This window comes from Trichechus manatus, unplaced genomic scaffold, assembly GCF_000243295.1.
Source record: "Trichechus manatus latirostris isolate Lorelei unplaced genomic scaffold, TriManLat1.0 scaffold00008, whole genome shotgun sequence".
Lineage (NCBI taxonomy): Eukaryota > Metazoa > Chordata > Mammalia > Sirenia > Trichechidae > Trichechus > Trichechus manatus.
The window spans coordinates 25,442,326-25,464,417 of record NW_004443944.1 but is presented as its reverse complement, the minus strand read 5'-3'; the positions used below and the strand labels follow the sequence as shown (position 1 = coordinate 25,464,417).

At 51.3% G+C, this 22,092-nt stretch overlaps 2 protein-coding genes across 2 annotated transcripts in view; both read left to right on the top strand.

Annotated features, from left to right (window-relative positions):
- Positions 1-1,114: 1,114 nt before the first annotated feature.
- Positions 1,115-5,984, top strand: SLC32A1 (solute carrier family 32 member 1). Its single transcript, XM_004370349.1, has 2 exons — positions 1,115-1,770; positions 4,047-5,984. The coding sequence occupies exons 1-2, from the start codon at positions 1,378-1,380 to the stop codon at positions 5,232-5,234; spliced, it is 1,581 nt and encodes a 526-aa protein (XP_004370406.1). The 5' UTR covers positions 1,115-1,377; the 3' UTR covers positions 5,235-5,984.
- A 765-nt stretch (positions 5,985-6,749) lies between these two features.
- ACTR5 (actin related protein 5) overlaps positions 6,750-22,092 on the top strand; it is a 39,657-nt gene continuing 24,314 nt past the window's right edge. Inside the window, exons 1-6 of the mRNA XM_004370572.2 lie at positions 6,750-6,861; positions 7,406-7,597; positions 7,647-7,801; positions 8,030-8,222; positions 18,849-19,393; positions 21,012-21,241. Coding sequence (XP_004370629.1) covers positions 6,750-6,861; positions 7,406-7,597; positions 7,647-7,801; positions 8,030-8,222; positions 18,849-19,393; positions 21,012-21,241 — 1,427 coding nt within the window. The remainder of the gene's footprint in view (positions 6,862-7,405; positions 7,598-7,646; positions 7,802-8,029; positions 8,223-18,848; positions 19,394-21,011; positions 21,242-22,092) is intronic.

The window sequence follows — 22,092 nt, the reverse complement described above, 5'->3', positions numbered from 1 at the left end:
GGTTACAAAATCTTACCCTCGCAGTCCCTCACAGTTTCAGCCCGTAGCAATATCTGATGCAGTATCCGTCTTTGTCTCTCGGTCTCTCTTGGTCGCGCGCGCACACACACTGACCCCACTCAACAGGAACAGCCCAGGCTCCCGTGGCCCTGGCAGCGGCGGTCCAAGCAGCGCCCGAGCGCACCGCGCGCCTCAGCGCCCCGGGCCCGCAGCGCTGCGAGGCCTCCTTTCATCGGCGCCGGAATCCGTCTGCGCCCCTCTACCGCGTGCGTATTCGCAGACCCGCCATGAAGCGGTCGAGAGGTGTCCTCACTGAGTCCTGCCTCCTTCCAGCTCCCACTCCCTTCTCCTCGAAACGAAAAGAAAGCTAAAAGCCAACCTTTCTCCTCCCTTCTGCACACATTCGGAGACCGGTTGGTGAGCGAGTGACCCGCAGAATCGCTTCCTTTGCGGCGTCCCCGCACGCGCGGAGACAGCCTCAGAGACGGAGCCCGGGGCTGGGCATTATTGAGAGCGGCCCATGCCGGACTCCTCTGCCCTCAGGAAGGGGCTTGCGGCCAGGTGTAAGTGCGAGTGATGGGTGCGAGCGAGACATACCGACGCCCAGACGGTCCGCACCACCAGGGACGAGCAACTTGGTCCTGTTGGCTTTCTAGGCGCACAGGCGAGTCCTTGGCTAAAGGATCTGGCGCCGCGCGGCTCCGGGACTCTGAAGGGGGTGGTCCGGGCCGCGAGAATCTGCCCGCCCCGGCCCCCCCTTCCCTGCGGCGGTGAGGTGGGAAGGGCCAGGATCAGAGCTTAGCACCTCCTCCAGAAATGCAGCACTCCGGCCCCCACCCCCGCCCTCCGCACCCCTCCATCTCCGTGAGCTCCCTCCTGCCGCCTTCCCAAGGGCGCCCTTCTCCTGCCCCATCTCCCTTATCCTGAATCCTTTTGTGCCCTTTTCTCTCCTCCTCGCCCCCTCCCCACGCCCCTTGCCTCCGGGTGTTTCCCCCTCTGCAACCCCCACCCGGCCGATTCCGAGGGGCGGGAGCGCGGAAGGCAGCGCACTGGTGGGGGCGCCGTGCTAGCCTCGCGTAGCTGCTCTGACGACTACGCCGCCCTCAGCAGCCCAGCTCGCGCCCAGCGGCAGCTCCGCAGTGCACTCGCTGCTGCCGCTCCGCAAGCCCCGCCGCCCGCCCGCCCACCCGCCCGCCAGGTCCTGCCCGGAGCGAGCCTCGAGCGCCAGCCGAGAGGGTCATGAGCCAGAGCGCCCGGGGGCGCTGCGGGGAGAGCGAGCGGAGATAGCGACCTCGCGTCCCCGGCCCTCGCCGCCTAGTCCCCGCGTCCCCGGCCCCTTCTGTCCTTCCCCGAGTCCCCTCGGGCCCCGCCGCCGCCATGGCCACCCTGCTCCGCAGCAAGCTGTCCAACGTGGCCACGTCCGTGTCCAACAAGTCCCAGGCCAAGGTGAGCGGTATGTTTGCCAGGATGGGCTTTCAGGCAGCCACGGACGAGGAAGCGGTGGGCTTCGCGCACTGCGACGATCTCGACTTTGAGCACCGACAGGGCCTGCAGATGGACATCCTGAAAGCCGAGGGCGAGGCCCGCGGGGACGAGGGCGCTGAGCCGCCCGTTGAGGGAGACATTCATTACCAGCGCGGCGGCGGCGCGCCCCTGCCGCCCTCGGGCTCCAAGGACCAGGCCGTGGGGGCTGGTGGCGAGTTCGGGGGCCAAGACAAGCCCAAGATCACGGCGTGGGAAGCGGGCTGGAACGTGACCAACGCCATCCAGGTGAGCGCGGGATTCCCAGCTCTATCGGCCCCCTATCTCACCCTCCACCCTGTGCGCCGGTCTCTACCCGGAACCGAGTCTCCGGGTGATCTGGTCTGCGGGACCCCTCCTGTACCTAGGATCTCCCCTTCCCCCATCCCTCCCAGCCCTGAGCGGGGATCTCTGTCCCTGGTCATATCCCCCTCCCAAGACGCTAGCTGCAGGACAGCCAGGCGGAGGTGCAGCCAGAGACACACGTCCGAGACCCTGTGAAAGAGGAAAAATGGAGAACGTGAAACCGGGGAGGAGTTGGGGGAGCTGAGGAGGAAAGAAAATCAGGATTCTAGGTAATGACATGGGCTGGGTCTCCGGAATGGATTCACAGCTGCATTTTCGGGACGAAATTGCCGAGCGGGGAGTCTCTTCTCCCGAGACACAGGCACAGACACGCGCGCACACGTACACAGGCAGACACCCATGCCCACAGGCCCCCTCTCCACAAACGAATGCCGGCGCACACGACATGCATCTATATACAGACCACACAACTATCCCCAAAAGCAGCTGCATACACCTCTACACCCCACACGCACAGAAGCAATATCTGTACATACCAAACACATACATCCATTTGACCGTAACACGCACGCACAGACTCATGCACACGGGACCCAGCCCGCACCCTCAGGTGTAGCCCTTTGGGGAGATGCACAAAAGCACATGGAGTCCGAGGCACTCAGCGCTACCTGCTCGCAGACTCACCCCTCTCGCCCGAATCCCGGCTGCACCGCAAAGAGGCAGCAAGACCACGCCTGACCAAGCCCTCACCCGAAGCTTATTAGGGTCTCTGGTCTCAGGGCGCACCATCCTTCCTCTCGGCTCCCAACCCCTTTCCCCCCCACCAGGCGGCGCCGAACTCCGCCAGGAGCGGGTTTGGAGTCCGCACAACGACCCCGGGGAGCAGGCTGAGGCGGGCAGGCCGCGGCTCTCGGGGCGGAGGAGGCCACCGCCCCAGGGGCCGCCGATGCCTCCGGCTTGGCCCCACGAGGTCCCGGGAGCGCAGAGTCGTTGGGGCGCAAAACGTAGGTTTTCCAGGAGCGGGAGGCCGTGGCGGGTTTGTTCGGGAACCTGGGCTGAGAGGGGCTCCGCAGGGCCCTGCGGACTAGGCGGCCCGACTCGAGGCTCCTCTCGCTCCGGGGCCTGCGAGACCACCACGCGGGACTGGGGGTCGGGGTTCCGCACCAGCCTTCGTTGCTGCCCGCGCGGTGGTCCGGTTCGCCTTAGAAGGCCGCGTTCGGTAGCCCTAGAGGGGGGCCAGGGCGGAAGGCTGGAGGCCCGCAGGCCTCCAGGACCCTGGATTTCGTTAGCTTTTCTTCCCCTGTGGATTCTAAACCCATCTTCCGCAGCCATTCAGCCCAACCCCACCGCTTCTGGCTCTAGATCCCTCAGGCTCGATCTGGCCTTTTGCGCAGCGCCTGCGCACCCCTTCCCCCTCCCCAGTATACCCCACTAACTGTTCGCCTCTACCACCTTTAGTCCGCTTGCCTTAGACCCAATCCAGCACTGGCCTTGCTCTAAGACTCCCTACCGCCAACCCTGCCTTCCTCCCCTCCCCACTAACTCCTTTCGTCCCGCCCCTTCTAAAAGCCGCCCCACGCAAGCATCTGCACACTCACCATCTCTTTTTGCCTCCCCGTGGCTCCGCCCAGCCTCAGCTCCTCTTCCCACCTAACCCATCTCCTTTCGCTCCACTGCCTCCTTTAACGTTCCCTTCTCGGGCTCGGTCTTGAGTACCCCCGTTTCCCCCATTAGCACCCCACTCCAGCCCCCAATTTAAATCCCTTCCTCCTTTCCCCCCACCCCCCCACCCCAGTGGCCTTGCCTAGCTCTCTACCTTTCTTAGCGCCCTCCAGCCCCTTTTCATCTCTTCCACCTCTTCCCGCCCCTGGCCTCACTTCTGGTCCCAGTCCCAGAACTACCTCCAAGTATCTCCACATTTCCTTTCCGTCTTTGAGGCTTCGCCCCCCCTCAGCCGCTTCTCCACCTCCCACACAGTCGCGCACCTTTTCTTCTCAGTCCTGCCCTTAAATACCTCCCTCTCCATATCTGATTCAACACCCAGGCTCCCCACCAGGCCCCCCTGCACCCTTATTCCACCCTACCCTTAATCCTCCTCCCGAACTCTCACTCTCTTTAGCGCCTCCTTCCGGCCATACCCTTAAGCCACGCCCCCGGTGCCCCTCTGCCAAAGCCGTGTCCGCTGAGCGCCCCCTTCTGGTTGCCTCTCCGTTCAACAGGGCATGTTCGTGCTGGGCCTGCCCTATGCCATCCTGCACGGCGGCTACTTGGGGTTGTTCCTCATCATCTTCGCCGCTGTCGTGTGCTGCTACACCGGCAAGATCCTCATCGCTTGCCTGTACGAGGAGAACGAGGACGGCGAGGTGGTGCGGGTGCGGGACTCGTACGTGGCCATTGCTAACGCGTGCTGCGCGCCGCGCTTCCCCACGCTGGGCGGCCGCGTGGTAAACGTGGCACAGATCATCGAGCTGGTCATGACATGCATCCTGTACGTGGTGGTGAGCGGCAACCTCATGTACAACAGCTTCCCGGGGCTGCCAGTGTCGCAGAAGTCCTGGTCCATCATCGCCACGGCCGTGCTGCTGCCCTGCGCCTTCCTCAAAAACCTCAAGGCCGTGTCCAAGTTCAGCCTGCTGTGCACTCTGGCACACTTCGTCATCAACATCCTGGTCATCGCCTACTGCCTATCGCGGGCGCGCGACTGGGCCTGGGAGAAGGTCAAGTTCTATATCGACGTCAAGAAGTTCCCCATCTCCATCGGCATCATCGTGTTTAGCTACACGTCGCAGATCTTCCTGCCTTCGCTCGAAGGCAACATGCAGCAGCCCAGCGAGTTCCACTGCATGATGAACTGGACGCACATCGCGGCCTGCGTACTCAAGGGCCTCTTCGCGCTCGTCGCCTACCTCACCTGGGCCGATGAAACCAAGGAGGTCATCACGGATAACCTGCCGGGCTCCATCCGCGCAGTGGTCAACATCTTCCTGGTGGCCAAGGCGCTGTTGTCCTACCCGCTGCCTTTCTTCGCTGCTGTCGAGGTGCTGGAGAAGTCGCTCTTCCAGGAGGGCAGCCGCGCCTTCTTTCCCGCTTGCTACGGCGGCGACGGGCGCCTCAAGTCGTGGGGACTGACGCTGCGCTGCGCGCTAGTTGTCTTCACGCTGCTCATGGCTATCTATGTGCCGCACTTTGCTCTGCTCATGGGCCTGACCGGCAGCCTCACTGGCGCCGGGCTCTGCTTCCTGCTGCCCAGCCTCTTCCACCTGCGCCTGCTCTGGCGCAAGCTGCAGTGGCACCAAGTCTTCTTCGACGTCGCCATCTTTGTCATCGGCGGCATCTGCAGCGTGTCCGGCTTCATACACTCTCTCGAGGGCCTCATCGAGGCCTACCGAACCAACGCGGAGGACTAGGGTGGGAGGGCGCCCCCTGGCCGCGCCCCCCGCACTCTCCCCGATCCCTACCCTTCCGCCCCCACCCCGCCCCCAGGCCCTTGCGCCTTGCCGCCGCACTTGGGAAGCCAAGCTTTCAACATCTCTGGTTCCTAGTTTCTGATTATTCAGGGATGGGGGTGGGGTGGGGGTGGGGGGGATAGGGATCCACGATCCATCCTGTCTGCGTTTTTGTTGTCCTTTCTTTTCCACAACGCCCTGGTTTGGGAGAGGAGGCGGGGGCGCATTTGTGGGCAAGATTTTCTGTCCTTCGGGAAGCGGCCCAGACGCTTTGGTTCCAGCCACCAACGGGGGAGGGAAGGAAGGGAGAGGAAACCCAGCTCGCAGGCGCGGGAACTTGACCTTGGGGGGACATTTCACAGCCATCCAGTGTTCGGAATTTGCAGCGTCCAGCCATTTCCAGCAAGAGCGCTTCCCATTCCGGAGACATTTCAGCCCTGCAGCGGGAAAGGCTGGCCAGGAAATCTGTTTCGGGTGGGCGATTTCCTTCGGCGAAAGCGAGAGGCAAGAAGCCACGGTGGGGCCGGCTTGCATGCCGGTTTTCAGGAATCCAAACTCATCTTGTGCAATTTATCAGATTGTGGAACTGTTCTACTGTGCGTGTGGTGTGCTCGTGGTAAATAAGATGAAATGTATATCAGAAAAAAAAACTATCTCTAATTTAGAGTGCGGTGCATAATTATATCCGCAAATAAAGAAGAAACAAAGGCTCGCGCTCAGCATGGTCTATCAGTTCTGCACCTTCGCACCGGCCAGGAATCCCCGCGCGGTGGGTGGCGGGAAGGCAGGCTAGCGCCCCACGAAAGAGGCAGGGGTGGAAGAGCGGCTGTGCTGAAAGGGTCCCGAGGGAGCTCAGAGGGTGGTTCGCATCCAGGCACCAAGAGGGACGCACTCGAGGTGTCTGGGGACGCAGGGAAAGGAGCAAGCGGTGGCGGAGCTATTTTGGTGAGGTAGCAGTTTCGGCCCCCAGCCACCAGACAAGGTTTGTCCAAAACTTTCCCGGTGGTCAGATCCATTTGAGAATTTGGTGAACGCTGTCAGACCAACACTTAAAAAAAAAAAAAAAAAAAGTTTTTCTGTATAAAACCTTAGACGTTTGTTCAATAAATATGTATTGGCAGCGCATCAGGGCTGGGACTGTGCGGAGTGCAGGTGAAAAAACTCTGCCCTCCTGGAGCTTACAGTCTAGTAGGGGGGACAGAGGCAATAAACAAGCACACGCAGAAATCCACAAAATGACAGCAGACTCTGAAAAGCGCAAGACCTCAGCAGCGGGTTGTGTATTTTCCGGCCCGGGGCTAGCCCCCAGCGCGCCTCGCTAGCCTCTCTCACCCCATAAAATCGCCCCTCAGGTCCAAGCTGGGCTTCACACAGCTACTGCCAAGAGACCTGGCTGTTTAGAATCCACAGCCCCGAGTTATTTGGGTCCCAATCTCGCTTTTCTTGCGCAGCCCGTTTGAGAATGTGTTTGTCTGAATGACCCAGACTGTCCACCGCTTCTTTGTGCGGATCCGACTCCAGAGGCAGCACCCGCGGTGCCCCCGGAGCGCCAGGCGGTTTGGAAGGGTGTCTGGACCAGATTTTGCGGGTGGGAGCCGGGAGCGAAGGACAGCTGGGTGCTTCTTGCGGTCTTCTCTCACTGTCAGAGCCGCCACGCGGGAGGTTCTTGAGCTCCACCGCCGAGGCAGAGGCCTCGTTTGGAATGATTTATCCAGGTGCGCTCAGGGCACGAGAAAAAAAACAGAGAACTGCATGCCAGACGGGCATGAGTGTGTGCGTGTATGTATGTGTGTGTGTGTGAGAGAGAGAGAGAGAGAGAGAAAGAGAGAGAGCCTGGGTGAATGAAGATACGTGTGTGGGTGAGGGATGCCGTGTCCGTATTGTGTGAGAGCCGTTGGTGAGCGTGTGTGTTGGGCTGAACGTCCGTGTGGGCGTGCTCCGTGACACGCAAGTGACATAGGTGACCTCGCACCACCCTGGTTCTGCAGCCACAGAGCGAGAGTCGGGGGGGGGGGGGGACAAGATCCGGCGCTCTCGGCCGACCGCCGCGGCGCTGACGTTTCAAACAGGCCATTTAGGATGCCCTCTGTCGTTTGCCTAATCACCCTTTGTCAGTATTGTCGCGCGCTCAGGATCCGGGGCTGATCGGAGGGTCTTCAGCTTTCAGTCCCCCGACGCCCACGGATGTCTCCCAGGCCTGCGGGAGAGATTGGTCACCTCCCTGGCCTATCTCCCGCTGCTACTCAGCGGGTCCATGGCCCCTGGGGTGCGCGCTGAGTGCGAGCGCCGTCTGCAGTCCTGCGGAAGAAGCCTGGCCATCTGCAGTGGGAGGGAAGGTGGGCGCGTCACGCTGCACCAGCTCCGTCCTTCTAGCCTTTAAAAGGACAACGAGATCCAAACAGGCCCGGGACCGTGGCTTCCACCTGCTCCGGCTCGCCTGGTTCCGCTCATCTGCGTCCCGGCTCCGGGCTTTGTGCTCAGCTTGCCGGAGTCGGGAACCCAGAGGGCTGGTCCCGAGGGTGGCAAAGGTGGGAAAGCCAGTTCCCTGGACGCCCCAAAGGCAACCCTGCACCCTCGTCGGTGGGACACCAATCCTCAGACGTGCAATCAGGCCGCTGGGAGAAAGAGGGAGAGGAATAGATGGGAACCATCTTCAACACCCCCCCCCCACCCGCCGCAAGTGCCTGGCTCAGGGCCTGGGTTGGAGCTAAAAGGAAGAACTCCTAAGCTCTGCTCGCTGTCCCGGTCCGAGGGAGCAAATATGGCCTGACAAGGCTCCGTTCCGGGGTCGAATTGAAAAGGAGAGGGGGCGTTCGCGCCAGCCCCTAGAGCCCCCATTGGTTGTCATCAATTCTTTCGGCGCGTCCTGGCTCTATACCCTGCGGACCCGGGATATTGTCCCTACCGCGCCCAACGAAGCCACTCTGTCGGCGCGCCGCGCCGGGTGCGGTGACAGCTCCGCACGGAACCACCAAGACCTTTGGCTCCAGAGGAATCGCCGCCACCTCGGAGGACCACGGTCCGAAGACTGCCCGCCCTCCCCTCAGAGGAGAGAGCGCGCGCTGAGGGCCCTCGGAGACGGTGGTCCACCTTTCGAATCTGGGTAAACTCTTTCGCACACACCTCAGATTCCTAAGCGCTTCGCGCCTCCTCCCCCGGCCCGCCCAGTTGATAATTACTACTTATCTCTAATGCTTTGTTTTAGGTCCTCATTATTTCAAAAATGGGCTTTTTGTCGTTCTTTTCCAAATAGAATTCTATATTATTGAACATGCTTTGGTAAACGACATCCCCTAGCCCAGGGACCGGTATGTCCCCAGCTTAGAGGCCTTGGAGGGAGGGAGAGAGTCAAATAGGCCCCGTGGGTATGCGTGAGGAAGTGGAGAGGATCCAGGCCTTGCTATTCCAGGGAGACCTCAAGAACAAGGGACAAACAGAGGCTTTTGTGGAGGAGTTAGCAGAGGGGAGTGCTCAGTCCTCACTGAGTGTGACGGTGAGGCAGGGACTAGGCCTGGAGGGGGCCTGAGGTCCCTGCCAGCCCATGGACATCCAGAGATTCGAGTGTGGAGCTGGTTTGATCCCAGGAAGCCAGTCTTGTGTGTCCTCGGCTTCTTTTATTTTTTTTTCTCCATTATTATGAAAAATTCCAGATATTCAAAGAAGTGGGAAGAGTTTTACACCAAATACCCATACACCCACCACCTAGTCTGAACAAAGAACCTTTTACAATACTTTATCCGCGGAGCCCTGGTGGCTCAGTGGTTAAGAGTTCGGCTGCTAACCAAAAGGTTGGCAACTCAAATCCATCAGCCGCTCCTTGGAAATCCTATGGGGCAGTTCTACTCTGTCCTACAGGGTCTCTATGAATCTGAATAGACTGGATGGCAACCGGGTTGATTATCAATCCCTATCTATCCATCTATCCAACCAACAATCCATCTTATTTGTGTGTGTGTGTGTGTGTGTGTGTGCATTTCAAAGTTTAAGTTGCAGACATCAGTATAGTTCTCTCCCAATTACTTACCATGCAAATCAGTAACAGTGCCATTCAGGGAGCACTGGGTCAGGAGCAACGCGATGTTGAGCCATCCGCCACCATATCGGAGTTTGAGGCAAATGGAAAAATCAGTAACACCTATCCTGTCTTTATTTCAGATTGTATTTTGTTTATCATAGGTTTTTGCATTAATATTGATGTTTAAAAAATATTACATTAAAACATTATCTTGTTTACTGAATTTTTTGGCACTCACTTAAATTTTGTTCCTGAGGCAAGGCAAGTGCCTCACTTGCCTCACCCTTGCCCTGACCTTGGGTGTGGGGTAGGGCTTGGGAGATAACATCTATTCCCTAGAAGTTTGGATCAAATCTTTTCAGGAGTCTGGATACAACTGATTTCACAGTGATCCTGTGGGTGCCACCTCTGCTATCTGGGGGATCCAGGAGGGGCCAGGTGAGGGAGGGGCCTCTGGCCAGGGAAACTGGCAGGATGATCCAGCAGTGCTGAGGGTCAGCCATATACAGGCTTCATACTTCCAGGGACTCCCAGCAACCTTCCAGGGATGGATGGAAACCCGGTGAGGAGATTGAGGAGCTGCTGAGGGGATGGTGCAGGAGATGGGGGATTGAGTCTCTACAGGGTCTAGACAGCCAGAAGAGAGGGAAGAGTTAAAGGATTAAATTCTTAGTATTATCTAATACCTGACACAAGGTCTGATAGGCACACAGAATTGACTTACAAAATATTTATTAAGTACCCGCTACAAGCCACACAGGAGCCCTGGTGCGCGGTGGTTGAGAGCTACGGCTGCTAACCAAAAGGCCAGCAGTTCAAACCCACCAGCCACTCCTTGGAAATCCTATGGGGCAGTTCTACTCTGTTCTATAGGGTCACTATGAGTTGGAATCGACTCGATGGCAACAGGGTTTATAAGCCACACAAGGAGCCCTGGTGGCACAATGGTTAAGCACTCAGCTAACCTAAAGGTTGGCATGAATCCAACCAGCAACTCCATGGGAGAAAGACCTGGTGATCTGCTCTGTAAAGATTACAGCCAAGAAAACCCTATGGGGCAGTTCTACTCTGCTACGAGTTGGAATCTACTCAAAGGCACCCAACGACAACAATATAAGCCACACACTGGGCTAAGGATTGTTCTAGGCCCTGATGCAATAGTAAACAAAGCAGATGTAATCTGTGGCAATTGTCAGTGCTCTGCCTCATATACCACAGACTTACCTGCGGTCACCTGAAGCTGTGGATGCTTCTCAGAAATCTGAGAGTGAACCGCCACATGTGCCTCCACCTGTCTCTCTTCTCTTCCTGAGGGCTTTCTAGGATACGTGGGGGCACAACCCAGAATTGTTGGGGAATTAACAGCTCCCCAGCAATCAGCCAGTTGGTGACAAATGCCTGATGGGATTGTCTGAGGTCTATTCCACAAGGTATCTCAGAGGACCCCAAACAGGATTGAACCTCCAGTGTCTTCAGTGGTAACAAGCTCATCATAACATAAAGCTGTTCAGCAAAAATCTCTAATACAAAAAATCTCTAACACATTGGGTGTCAGTTCATACTGTGCTGGGGCTCTTTCTTTTAAGTAGTTGTCCACTACTGCTATAACAGAAATACTAACAGCGGGTGGCTTTAACAAACAGAAATTTATTTTCTCACAGTTCAGGAGGCTAGAAGATTGAATTTAGGGCACTGGCTCTAGGGGAAGGTGCACTCTGTCCACTCAGGAGGAAGGTCCTTGTCTCTTTTCAGCTTCTGTTCCTCAGTTCCTTGATGACGGTCATATGGCATGTATCTTCCCCTCCATTTATGCCTGCTTGGTTGCTTAATCTGCTCTTTTATATCTCAAAAGAGATTGACTTAAAACCCACCCTAAGCTAATACAGGAGCCCTGGTGGCACGGTGGTTAAGAGCTTGGCTGCTAACCAAAAGGTTGGCAGTTCAAATCCACCAGCTGCTCCTTGGAAAACCTACGGGGCAGTTAACTCTATCCTACAGGGTCACTATAAGTTGGAATTGACTTGGTTACAGGACAGGGGGTTACAGAGCACTGATAACTGCCTCATTAACACAACAAAGAAAACCCATTCCCAAATGGGATTATAACCACAAGTATAGGAGTTAGAATTTATAACACAAATTTTGGAGGGACACAGTTCAGTCCATAACATTCCATTTGGCCCCTCCAAATTCATGTCTTCCCCAAATGCAAAGCACATTCACCCCATCACATCACCCCAAAAGTATTAATCAACTCCAAGTCCAAAATCTCATCTTCTGAATCATTGAAATCGAATATGGATGAGACTTTAGGCTTATTCAATCCCGGAGCAAAATTCCTCTTCATCTGTGAACCTGTGAAATCTAGAATACAAGTTATCTGCTTCCGAAGTACAATGGTGGAACAGGCACAAGGCAGACATTTCCATTACAAATGAGAGAAACTGGAGGGAAAGAAGGGATAACGGGCACCAAGCAAGTCCAAAACTCAGCAGAACGAATTATAGTAGCTCTCAAAGCTTAAAAATAATCTTCTGTTCTTTGAGACCATTTCAGCAATGGCCTTGCACTCCAGACTATGGGTGTTGGCCATGCTCCCTGATTCTAGGTGAAGGCCCCTTGGCCCTGGATAGAGACCCCACCCTCTAGGCCCACTGATATGGAAACCTCGCCCTCTCTGCTTTGGGTGGCCAGTTCTCCTACTCCACCTAAGTGGCAACCCCATGCCCTTGGGCCCCAGTAGGCTCTGTTCTCCTGCCCCTTGGGCATGGCAGCCCCACCTCCTTAGCTTTGGGGGACGGCACCATCCTCTTGGCCCACCGGAATGGCAGCCCCACACTCCAGAACTGAGTTGGTGGCGATCTGACTCTTTAAAACCTAGGAGGCTGTGGCTCCACCCTTTGAAACTGAGGCAGCCCTGCTTCCTGTACTCCTTCCAACAATTCTGCTGATCTCTGAACTGCTCCAGGGATGGTCTTTTTGTTTTCTTGGAGGTCAACAGATGTTTGGAACCAAGTTGCTCCATTGGTCTGTTTCTTGCCCTGTAAGCAGGTAGGAGCAAGAGTAGAATTCCAAGAGGCAGACAGCTTTCCTTCATTTTGTCCTGTCTCTGTCCCCTTCAGTCTAAGCTGATGGGTTTTCTGCTGAGGTAGTACAATACAGCCATCAGTCACCAGCTTAATCTCTTTAACAAAAGATTGTGTAGCCATGTGCTTAGTTAAGAGTCCGAGAACACATGTCCTTAATTTGTACAATAGAATTTTCCAAATCTTTAGGTTCTGGTTTGATTTTACAAGTTCATTTTTAAGTCCATCTCTTTCCTCCCACATTCTACTGTAAGCGGCAAGGAGAAACCATGCTGCCCCTTTGAGATCTTGCTTAGAAATCGTCTCAGCCAAATATCCAAGTTCATCATTTAGAAGTTCTACCTTCCACCAAACATTTGAACATAGTTCAAATTCTTTACCACTGCATTAAAAGTATCACCTTTCCTCCAATGTCCAATCACATGTTCATCATTTCCTTTTAAAGTCTCACCAGAAGCACATCTGATGTTCACATTTCTAGCAACATTCTCGTGATGAGAGATACTCTCATCACAGCTCTCAATTCTTTCTGAGCCCTCCTCCGAATCATCTTTAATGTTCACAATTCTACCCGTCTCTTCAAGGCAAGCTAGGGCCTTACTATGAAGCACATTAAAATTCCTTCAGCCTCTACCAATTACCCAATTCCAAAACCACTTCCACATTTTGGGTATTTGTTAGAGCAGCACTCCACTCTCGGTACCAAATTCTGTCTTAGTTATCTAGTGCTGCTATAATAGAAATACCACAGGTGGGTGGCTTTAACAAATAAACATTAATTTTCTCACAGTTTAGGACACTAGAAGTCCGAATTCAGGGTGCTGGCTCTAGGGGAAGGCTCTCTCTCTTTGTCTGCTCTAGGGGAAAGTACTTGTCTCCAGCTTCTATTCCTAGGTTAATATTCCTATGTGTGTTCAATTGCCTCATATGCACGCGAAAGCTGGATAATGAATAAGAAAGACTGAAGAAGAATTGATGCCTTTGAATTGTGGTGTTGGCGTAGAATATTGAATATACCATGGACCGCCAAAAGAGTGAACAAATCTGTCTTGGAAGAACTACAATCAGAATGATCCTTAAAAACAAGGATGGCGACACTATGTCTCACATACTTTAGACATATTATCAGGAGGGATCAGTCCCTGGAGAGAGACATCACGCTTGGTAAAGGAGAGGGTCAGAGAAAAAGAGGAAGACCCTCAATGAGATGGATTGACACAGCGGCTACAATGACAAGGTCAAGCATACCAACGATTGTGAGGGTGGCATAGGACCAGGCAGTGTTTCGTTCTGTTGTCTGTAGGGTCGCTGTGAGTCATAACCGATTCTACGACACCTAACAACAACAACAATTCCTAGGTTAAGGAATGCTGGGTGACACAACATTTGGCTGCTAACCAAGAGGTTGGGAGTTGGAATCCACCAGCAGCTCCACCGGAGAAAAGACCTGGCGATCTGCTCCGATAAAGATTACAGCCTAAGAAGCTCTATGGAGCAGTTCTACTCTGTCCTATAGGGTCGCTATGAGTCGGAATCAACTAGACTGCACACGATATCAACATTCCTAGGTTACTTGGAGATCATGTGGACTGTATCTTTTCCTTTGTTTGTGCTTGCTTGCTTGCCTGCTTAATCTGCTCTTTTATATCTCAAAGAGATTGTCTTAAAACACACCCTACACTAATACTGCCTCATTAACATGAAAAGAATCTATTCCCAAGTGGGATTATAACCACAGCTATGTTGTTGTTGTTGTTAGGTGCCTTCGAGTCAGTTCCAACTCATAGTGACCCTATGTACAACAGAAGAAAACACTGCCCAGTCCTGCGTCACAGCTTGGGTCAGGTGCACCTTAGTCTTCAAGGTGACATCTTTGCTTTGTAACACTTTAAAGCGGTCTTTGCAGCAGATTTGCCCAATGCAATGCGTCTTTTGATCTCTTGACTGCTGCTTCCATGGGTGTTGATTGTCGATCCAAGTAAAATGAAATCCTTTACAACTTCAATCTTTCCTCCATTTATCATGATGTTGCTTATTGATCCAGTTGTGAGGATTTTTGTTTTCTTTATGTTGAGGTGCAATCCATACTGAAGGCTTTGATCTTCATCAGTAAGTGTTTAAAGTCCTCTTCACTTTCAGCAAGCAAGGTTGCATCATCTGCATAATGCAGCTTATTAATGAGTCTTCCTCTGATTCCGATGCCCTGTTCTTCTTCATATAGTCCAGCTTCTCAGATTATTTGCTCAGCATACAGATTGAATGAGTGTAGTGAAAGGATACAACCCTGACACACACCTTTCATGACTTTAAACCACACAGTATTCCCTTGTTCTGTTTCAACAACTGCCTCTTGATGTATGTACAGGTTCCTCATGAGCACAGTTAAGTGTTCTGGAATTCCCATTCTTCACAATGTTATCCATAATTTGTTACGATCCACACAGTCGAATGCCTTTGCATAGTCAGTAAAACACAGGTAAACATCTTTCTGGTAGTCTCTGCTTTCGGCCAGGATTCATCTGACATCATCAGTGATATCTCTTGTTCCACATCCTCTTCTGAATCCGGCTTGAATTTCTGGCAGTTCCCTGTTGATATTCTGCTGCAGCCACTTTTGAATGATCTTCAGGAAAATTTTACTTGCGTGTGATATTAATGATATTGTTTGATAATTTCTGCATTCAGTTGGATCACCGTTCTTGGGAATAGGCATAAATATGGATCTCTTCCAGTCAGTTGGCCAGGTAGCTGTCTTCCAAATTTCCTGGCATAGATGAGTGAGCACTTCCAACACTACATCCGTTTGCTGAAACATCTCAACTGGTATTCCGTCAATTCCTGAAGCCTTGTTTTTCGCCAGTGCCCTCAATGTAGCTTGGACTTTTTCCTTCAGTACCATAGGTTTCTGATCATATGTTACCTCCTGAAATGGCTGAATGTCGACCAATTCTTTTTGGTATAGTAACTCTGTGTATCCTTTCCATCTTTTTTGATGCTTCCTGCCCATAGAATCCTTCAGTATTGCAACTTGAGGCTTGAATTTTTTCTTCAGTTCTTTCAGCTTGAGAAATGCCGAGTGTGTTCTTCCCTTTTGGTTTTCTATCTCCAGGTTTTTGCACATGTCATTATAATACTTTACTTTGTCTTCTCAAGCTGCCCTTTGAAATCTTCTGTTCTGCTCTTTTACTTCATCATTTCTTCCTTTTGCTTTAGCTACTCGACGTTCAAGAGCAAGTTTCAGAGTCTCTTCTGAGATCCATTTTGGTCTTTTTCGTTCTTTCCTGTCTTTTTAATGGCCTCTTGCTTTCTTCATGTATGATGTCCTTGATGTCATTCCACTCATCTGGTCTTTGGTCATTAGTGTTCAATGCATCAAATCTATTCTTGAGATGGTCTCTAAATTCAGGTGGGATATACTCAAGGTCATACTTTGACTCTCGTGGACTTGCTCTAATTTTCTTCAGTTTCAACTTGAATTTGCATATGAGCAATTGATGATCTGGTCTGCAGTCGGCCCCTGGCCTTGTTCTGACTGATGATTTTGAGCTTTTCCATGGTCTCTTTCCACAGATGTAGTTGATTTGATTCTTGCGTATTCCATCTGGTGAGGTCTATGTGTATAGTCATTGCTTATGTTGTTGAAAAAAGGTATTTGCAATGAAGAAGTCACTGGTCTTGCAAAATTCTATCATGTGATCTCTGGCATTGTTTCTATCACCAAGGCCATATTTTCCAACTACCGATCCTTCTTCATTTCCATCTTCTGCATTCCAATCACCAGTAATTATCAATGCATCCTGATTGCATGTTCGATCAACTCAGACTACAGAAGTTGGTAAAAATCCTCAACTTCTTCAGCCTTGGCCTTAGTAATTGGTACATAAATTTGAATAATAGTCGTATTAACTGGTCTTCCTTGTAGGTGTATGGATATTATCCTATCACTGACAGCGTTGTACTTCAGGATAGATCTTTAAACGTTCTTTTTGACGATGAACGTGATACCATTCGTCTTCAATCTGTCATTCCCAGAATAGTTGACCATATGATTGTTGGATTCAAAATGGTCAATACCAGTCCATTTCAGCTCACTAATGCCTAAGATACTGATGTTTATGCATTCCATTTCATTTTGACGATTTCCAATTTTCCTAGATTTACACTTCGTACATTCCACGTTCAGATTATTAATGGATGTTTGCAGTTGTTTCTTCTCATTTTGAGTTGTGCCACATCAGCAAATGAAGGTCCCAAAAGCTTGACTCCATCCACATCATTAAGGTTGACTCTACTTTGAGGAGGCAGCTCTTCCCTAGTCGTATTTTGAGTGCCTTCCAATCTGAGGGGCTCATCTCCCAGCACTATATCAGACAATGTTCTGCTGCTATTTATAAGGTTTTCACTGGCTAATTATTTTCTGAAGTAGACTGCTGGGTCCTTCTACCTAGTCTTAGTCTGGAAACTCAGCTGAAACCTGTCAGCCATGAGTGACCCTACTGGTATTTGAACCCTGGTGGCATAGCTTACAGCATCACAGCAACATGCAAACCCCCACAGTATGACAAACAGACAGACGTATGGGGGAACCACAGATATAGGGGTTAGGATTTACAACGCAGATTTTAGGAAGACTCAGTTCAATCCATAATAGTATCCTCTTCAATGTGCAACAGGTAACTGAGATGCTATGGGACCTTGAAGTTCCAGTACATTAATGGAAGGGCTCAGTGAGACGTGGCAAAGAGGGCTGCACAGTAGTTTATGAACACATCTGGGAGGTCTCTTGGGAGCTTCCAAGGAAACCCAGGGATTCCTTGGTAGGAAGAGGAATGCCTGTAGGAGCTCCCCAGTAAGCAGGTAGGAGCAAAAGTTGGGGAAGTTTGAGTTAACTGATTATGTGAGATCGATTTACCTCCAGGCAGATTCAGAAGTATAAAAGCAATGGGCATCTCAGAATTTAAAGTGGTGGGCATGGAAAATAACAAAAAACAAAGTATGATGTAAACTACAAACTTGTGGTTCCAGCAATACTGCAGCATAGATCACATAAAAGACACTTTGCTACTAACATCTAAAAACGCTGGATAAAATCTGACATTGTTTTAAAGGCAGAGCTAAGCTTAAAAAAAAGAAAGAAACAAATGCTTAGATGCAAGCAACCAAGAGTAATAATCACGTGAGCAGTTGCCTGGGGGCGGTTTATTATCCTCAGTAACCTACAAGCTTAGCTTTAGTTACAGAAGACAAGAAATAAGGCTTTTGGCCCTAGGACATGAAGAGTCAGTATCATGCCTCAGCATAAAACCCAGAGCTCCTAAGAATTTGTCATTTACAGAAGGGATGGCTAGAAACAAATCTTCTCTATGTCACAGGGAGATGACTGGGGTGCTCAAGAAAGGTTTGAGGTCTCATGTACTGCTAGGGATATGTATTCAGAGTCACTTTTTAATAAATGATTTGCTTTCACTTCTGAAAGTTCCATAGCTGGTAGAGTAAAGTCTCTAATTCTTATTATCTCCTCAGCTAGTGGAAAAGGGGAAATGAGGCACAGAGAGCGCCAAATCATTTTAGGGCTAAATCTGGGAGTGGGTCACATCACCTCCACTCCCATCCTCATTGTCTAGAACTTAGTCACATGATAACACCCAGCTAAATGACGAGGGAGTTCTACCACTAAAAGGAAGAAAGGGAAACTACACATATTGGGGAACAATTGTCAGTGCCTGAGGTCTCAGTGGGAATTACTGGATGGTGCAAAAAGTTAAGTGCTTGGCTGCTAACCAAAAGACTGGTGGTTGGAATCCACCCAGAGGTGCCTCAGAAGGAAGACCTGGCCATGTACTTCCAAAAAATCATCCACTGAAAACCCCATGAAGCACAGATCTACTCTGACACACATGGGGTGACAATGAGTTGGCATCCACTTGAGGGCAACTGGTTTGTTTTTGGTCTTGAGGTCTCAGCGAGAGGGCACAGTGTGGGAGTTAATAAGTAAATCTACTTTTTTTTAAAAACTTCACTTTATATTATAACGTACACACATAAAAGTGCACAAGTCACAAGTGGGTAGCTTCCTGACTATTCAGAGTGAACACAATTGTGTAACGAGCTCCCAGGTCAAAAAATTGAACACATCAGGAACCTAGGGTTTTGAGTTTTCATGACAGCCTGAGGGCGGAGTCAAAAGGGACGGCGCTCTACGTTTAGCCAGGTCGCTAAACTAGGGGCGTGGAAGCCACGTGAAGGCGGGGCCAAGGGCGGTTGAAGGGTTGTTACGCGAGAGTAGGTGTGGTTAGGCGAAAAGACCAGGAGTTTAGTAGCCAGTTCTAGAGGCAAGGAAGGGGCGGGACCTTGTGGAGATATACATTGGGGGCCGGGCTTCCTGGCTCGGAGTCCCAGCTAGAGCGATAGGGCGAGGTTTAGCAACAGGATGAGCGAGGTCTAGCGGTCCTGAGGCTACCTTGGGCCCCAAAGGCGAGTCAAGCGGAGAGGTGGCAGGGTTCAGCGACGAAAGATGCCTTAAGAGTTCAGTCGCCCTGCGTTACGCGCGGGAGCGGGGCTTCGCGCCGTCAGTACGGACGCTGGTGCGAGGGGGCGGGGCCAGGCCCGCGCGCTCCAACATGGCGGCGGCCAGTGCGGCAGGCCCGGCGGCGAACGTTTTCCCGTTCCGCGACGCTCGCTCCGCGCCGGATCCGGTGCTGGAGGCCGGCCCGGTGGCATACGGGCCGCTGCCGGTGCCGCTGGTGCTGGATAATGGGTCGTTCCAGGCTCGTGCCGGCTGGGCGTGTCCCGGCCCGGATCCTGGCCCTGAGCCGCGCCTGCAGTTCCGTGCGGTGTGTGCCCGCGGTCGTGGTGCGGCGCGGGGCGGGCCGGGCCCTCAGGTGGGCAACGCGCTGGGCAGCTTGGAGCCGCTGCGCTGGATGCTGCGCTCGCCCTTCGACCGCAACGTGCCGGTTAATCTGGAGCTCCAGGAGCTGCTGTTTGACTATAGCTTCCAGCATCTGGGTGTTTCCTCACAGGTAAGAGGCAGGGGTGTGGTGCGTTGAGGGGAGGGGTGAAACTTGTCCTTGCTCACTCCTGTCTCCCTGAGAAATAACAACCCCTCCAGTGGGTTTGATTGTCATTGTCATTCACTCAATTGGTGGATCAAATATTAAGCGCCTAACGTGTGTAGGGCCTTTGCTAAGCGCTGAGGGTAGAGCAGTGAACAGCACAAAGCCTCCCCCCGCCCCCCACCGCCTTTTCTCTTGGAGCGTACATTCTGGCATATGTGCTCGTTTGCTAATAAATTCATTTATTAACAAATATTTATTGAGTGCCTACTCTTGTCAAGCACTTTCTAGGTGGTTGGAATACAACTGTGAACATAACAGAAATTCCTGTGTTTATGGAAGTCGTATAGAAAGTCATTCTAGTATGGTAGCACAGACGATAAACAATAGAACAAAGAAGTAAGTTCCGTGACATGATAGAAGGAGAGGAGAGGGTTACATTTTTTAATAAGATGATCAGGGTAGGTCTCCTGGAGAAAGTGGTATTTGAGCAAGAACTTGAAGGAGGTGATTGAGGGAGTAAGCCATGTGGATATCTGAAGGAAGAGTGTTCCAGACAGAACAGCCAGTGCGAAGGTCCTGAGGCAGGAGTGTGCCAGTCCCTAGAAAAGGACATCATGTTTGGTAAAGTAGAAGGTCAGTGAAAACGAGGGAAATCCTCAATGAGATGGATTGACACAATAGCCACAACAATGGACCCAAACATATCAAAGATCATGAAGATGGCGCAGGACTGGGCAGTGTCTCATTCTTTTATACATAAGGTCATCGTGAGTCAGAGTCAGACTGGGTAACTAACATTAAGAGTGTGAAGGGGAGAGTAGTACTAAGTGGAAGAGGGGGTCAGAGAGGTAGCCAGGGAACAAATCACACGCTTTGTAGGCTTTTACTGTAAGTGAAATGGGGAGCTGTTGCAGGGTGTTGAGCGAAAGAAGGATATGACTTAGGTTTTAAAAGAATCAACTATGACTACTGCAGAGGAGCCCTGGTGGTGCAGCGGTTAAGCGTGGACTGCTAACTGAAAAGTTGGCAGTTCCAGCCTACTCAGTGGCTCTGTGGGAGAAAGACCTGGTAATCTGATCTGCTCTCATAAAGATTACAGTGTAGGAAACTCTATGGGGCAGTTCTGCTCTGTCACATGGGATCACTTTGAGTTGAAATCAACTCAGTGGCACCCAACAACATGGCTGCTACATGGACTGTCATGAGGCAGAGGATGGAACAGAACAGCTGTTGCAGTGATCTGGGTGAGAGATAATGGTGGCTTAGAAGAGGGAGGCTGCATGGGATGTGGTGAGAAGCAGTTGGATTCTGGAGATATTTGAAAGATAGAGCCAACAGAATTTGCTGACAGTTTGGATGGGCTTGACTTAATGACGTTAAATTGTTTGACCCTCCTTTCGCATTTTCCAAAGCAACCTCCTGTAGAACTGAGAGGAATGTTTTTCAGTGGCTTCTTATCAAGTATTTGATTAGAGACCAAAAGCAAATTCAGCTCTACAATAAGGATTTTGTTTTCTTTTATGCTTTAAAAAGAATATTCTTCAGCTATCACTCATCTGTTTGCCCTTTTCTTTCAAAGTAGGGCTGTGTTGATCATCCCATAGTTTTGACAGAAGCTGTGTGCAACCCACTGTATTCACGGCAAATGATGTCCGAGCTTCTTTTTGAGTGCTATGGGATTCCAAAGGTTGCCTACGGAATAGACAGTCTCTTCAGCTTCTACCACAATCAGCCAAAGAACTTGATTTCCAGTGGGCTCATCATTTCATCTGGATATCAGTGTACACATATTTTACCCATCTTAGAAGGGAGGTGAGTTACATTTATCACATTTGAGTGCTATTTATAGACGTGTTCAAGAAACATTTATTGAGTGCCTGCTTTGAAGATGGAGTGGACGAGCAAGTGCTGGACCAGGAACTGGGCCTCTGGGTTTGGCTCTGACCCCACTTTACTGTTAGACGATGGTTAAGTCACTTTACCTTCCTTCCTTAGTGACCTCCTGGAGGGAGTTGGAGTAGGTGGTCTCTCAGGTCCAAATCCATAATTCTAGAATTTTATAATTCTAATTTATGGGGAGATACTAGCACAGTACCTGCAGGTAGTAGGCACTCAATAAAAATGTTTTGAATAACTTACTTGAATATATTAGATTTAGACTGTCTTTTTGTACTGGAGTCACTTTTTTATTAAGAGATTGTATTTTTTTTTCAAAGCTTTTTAATCACTATTGTTTAGACCTTTACAGGTACAGTGCCTGGCACATGATACACACTTACTGAATATTTCTGAATTGAATAAAAGATGAAGGTAGTTTCTGTCATATTTAAAATCTGTCCTCACTTTGTAGTTGGACTTTAGTTGTCTGATAAGAGACGACCAGCTTTGTGCTGTCTTTGTTTAAAAGGTTCCTCACAGTGCAGAAATAGAGTACGTGCAGTAGGAGAGAGAGCCCTGGCTTTGGGGCTGAGTGCCTGGCTTTGTAGCCCTGCTAAGGAGGAAGCATTTAACCTCTCCACTTCAGTTTCCTAACATGCAAGTTTGGGATACAGTGATTTCTCAGGGCTATCCTGAGGATGAAATGAGATAATTTAGGTGACAGTGCTTTTTAAACTGTAACCAAAAAACCAAACCCACTGCCATTAAGTCGATTCCCACTTATA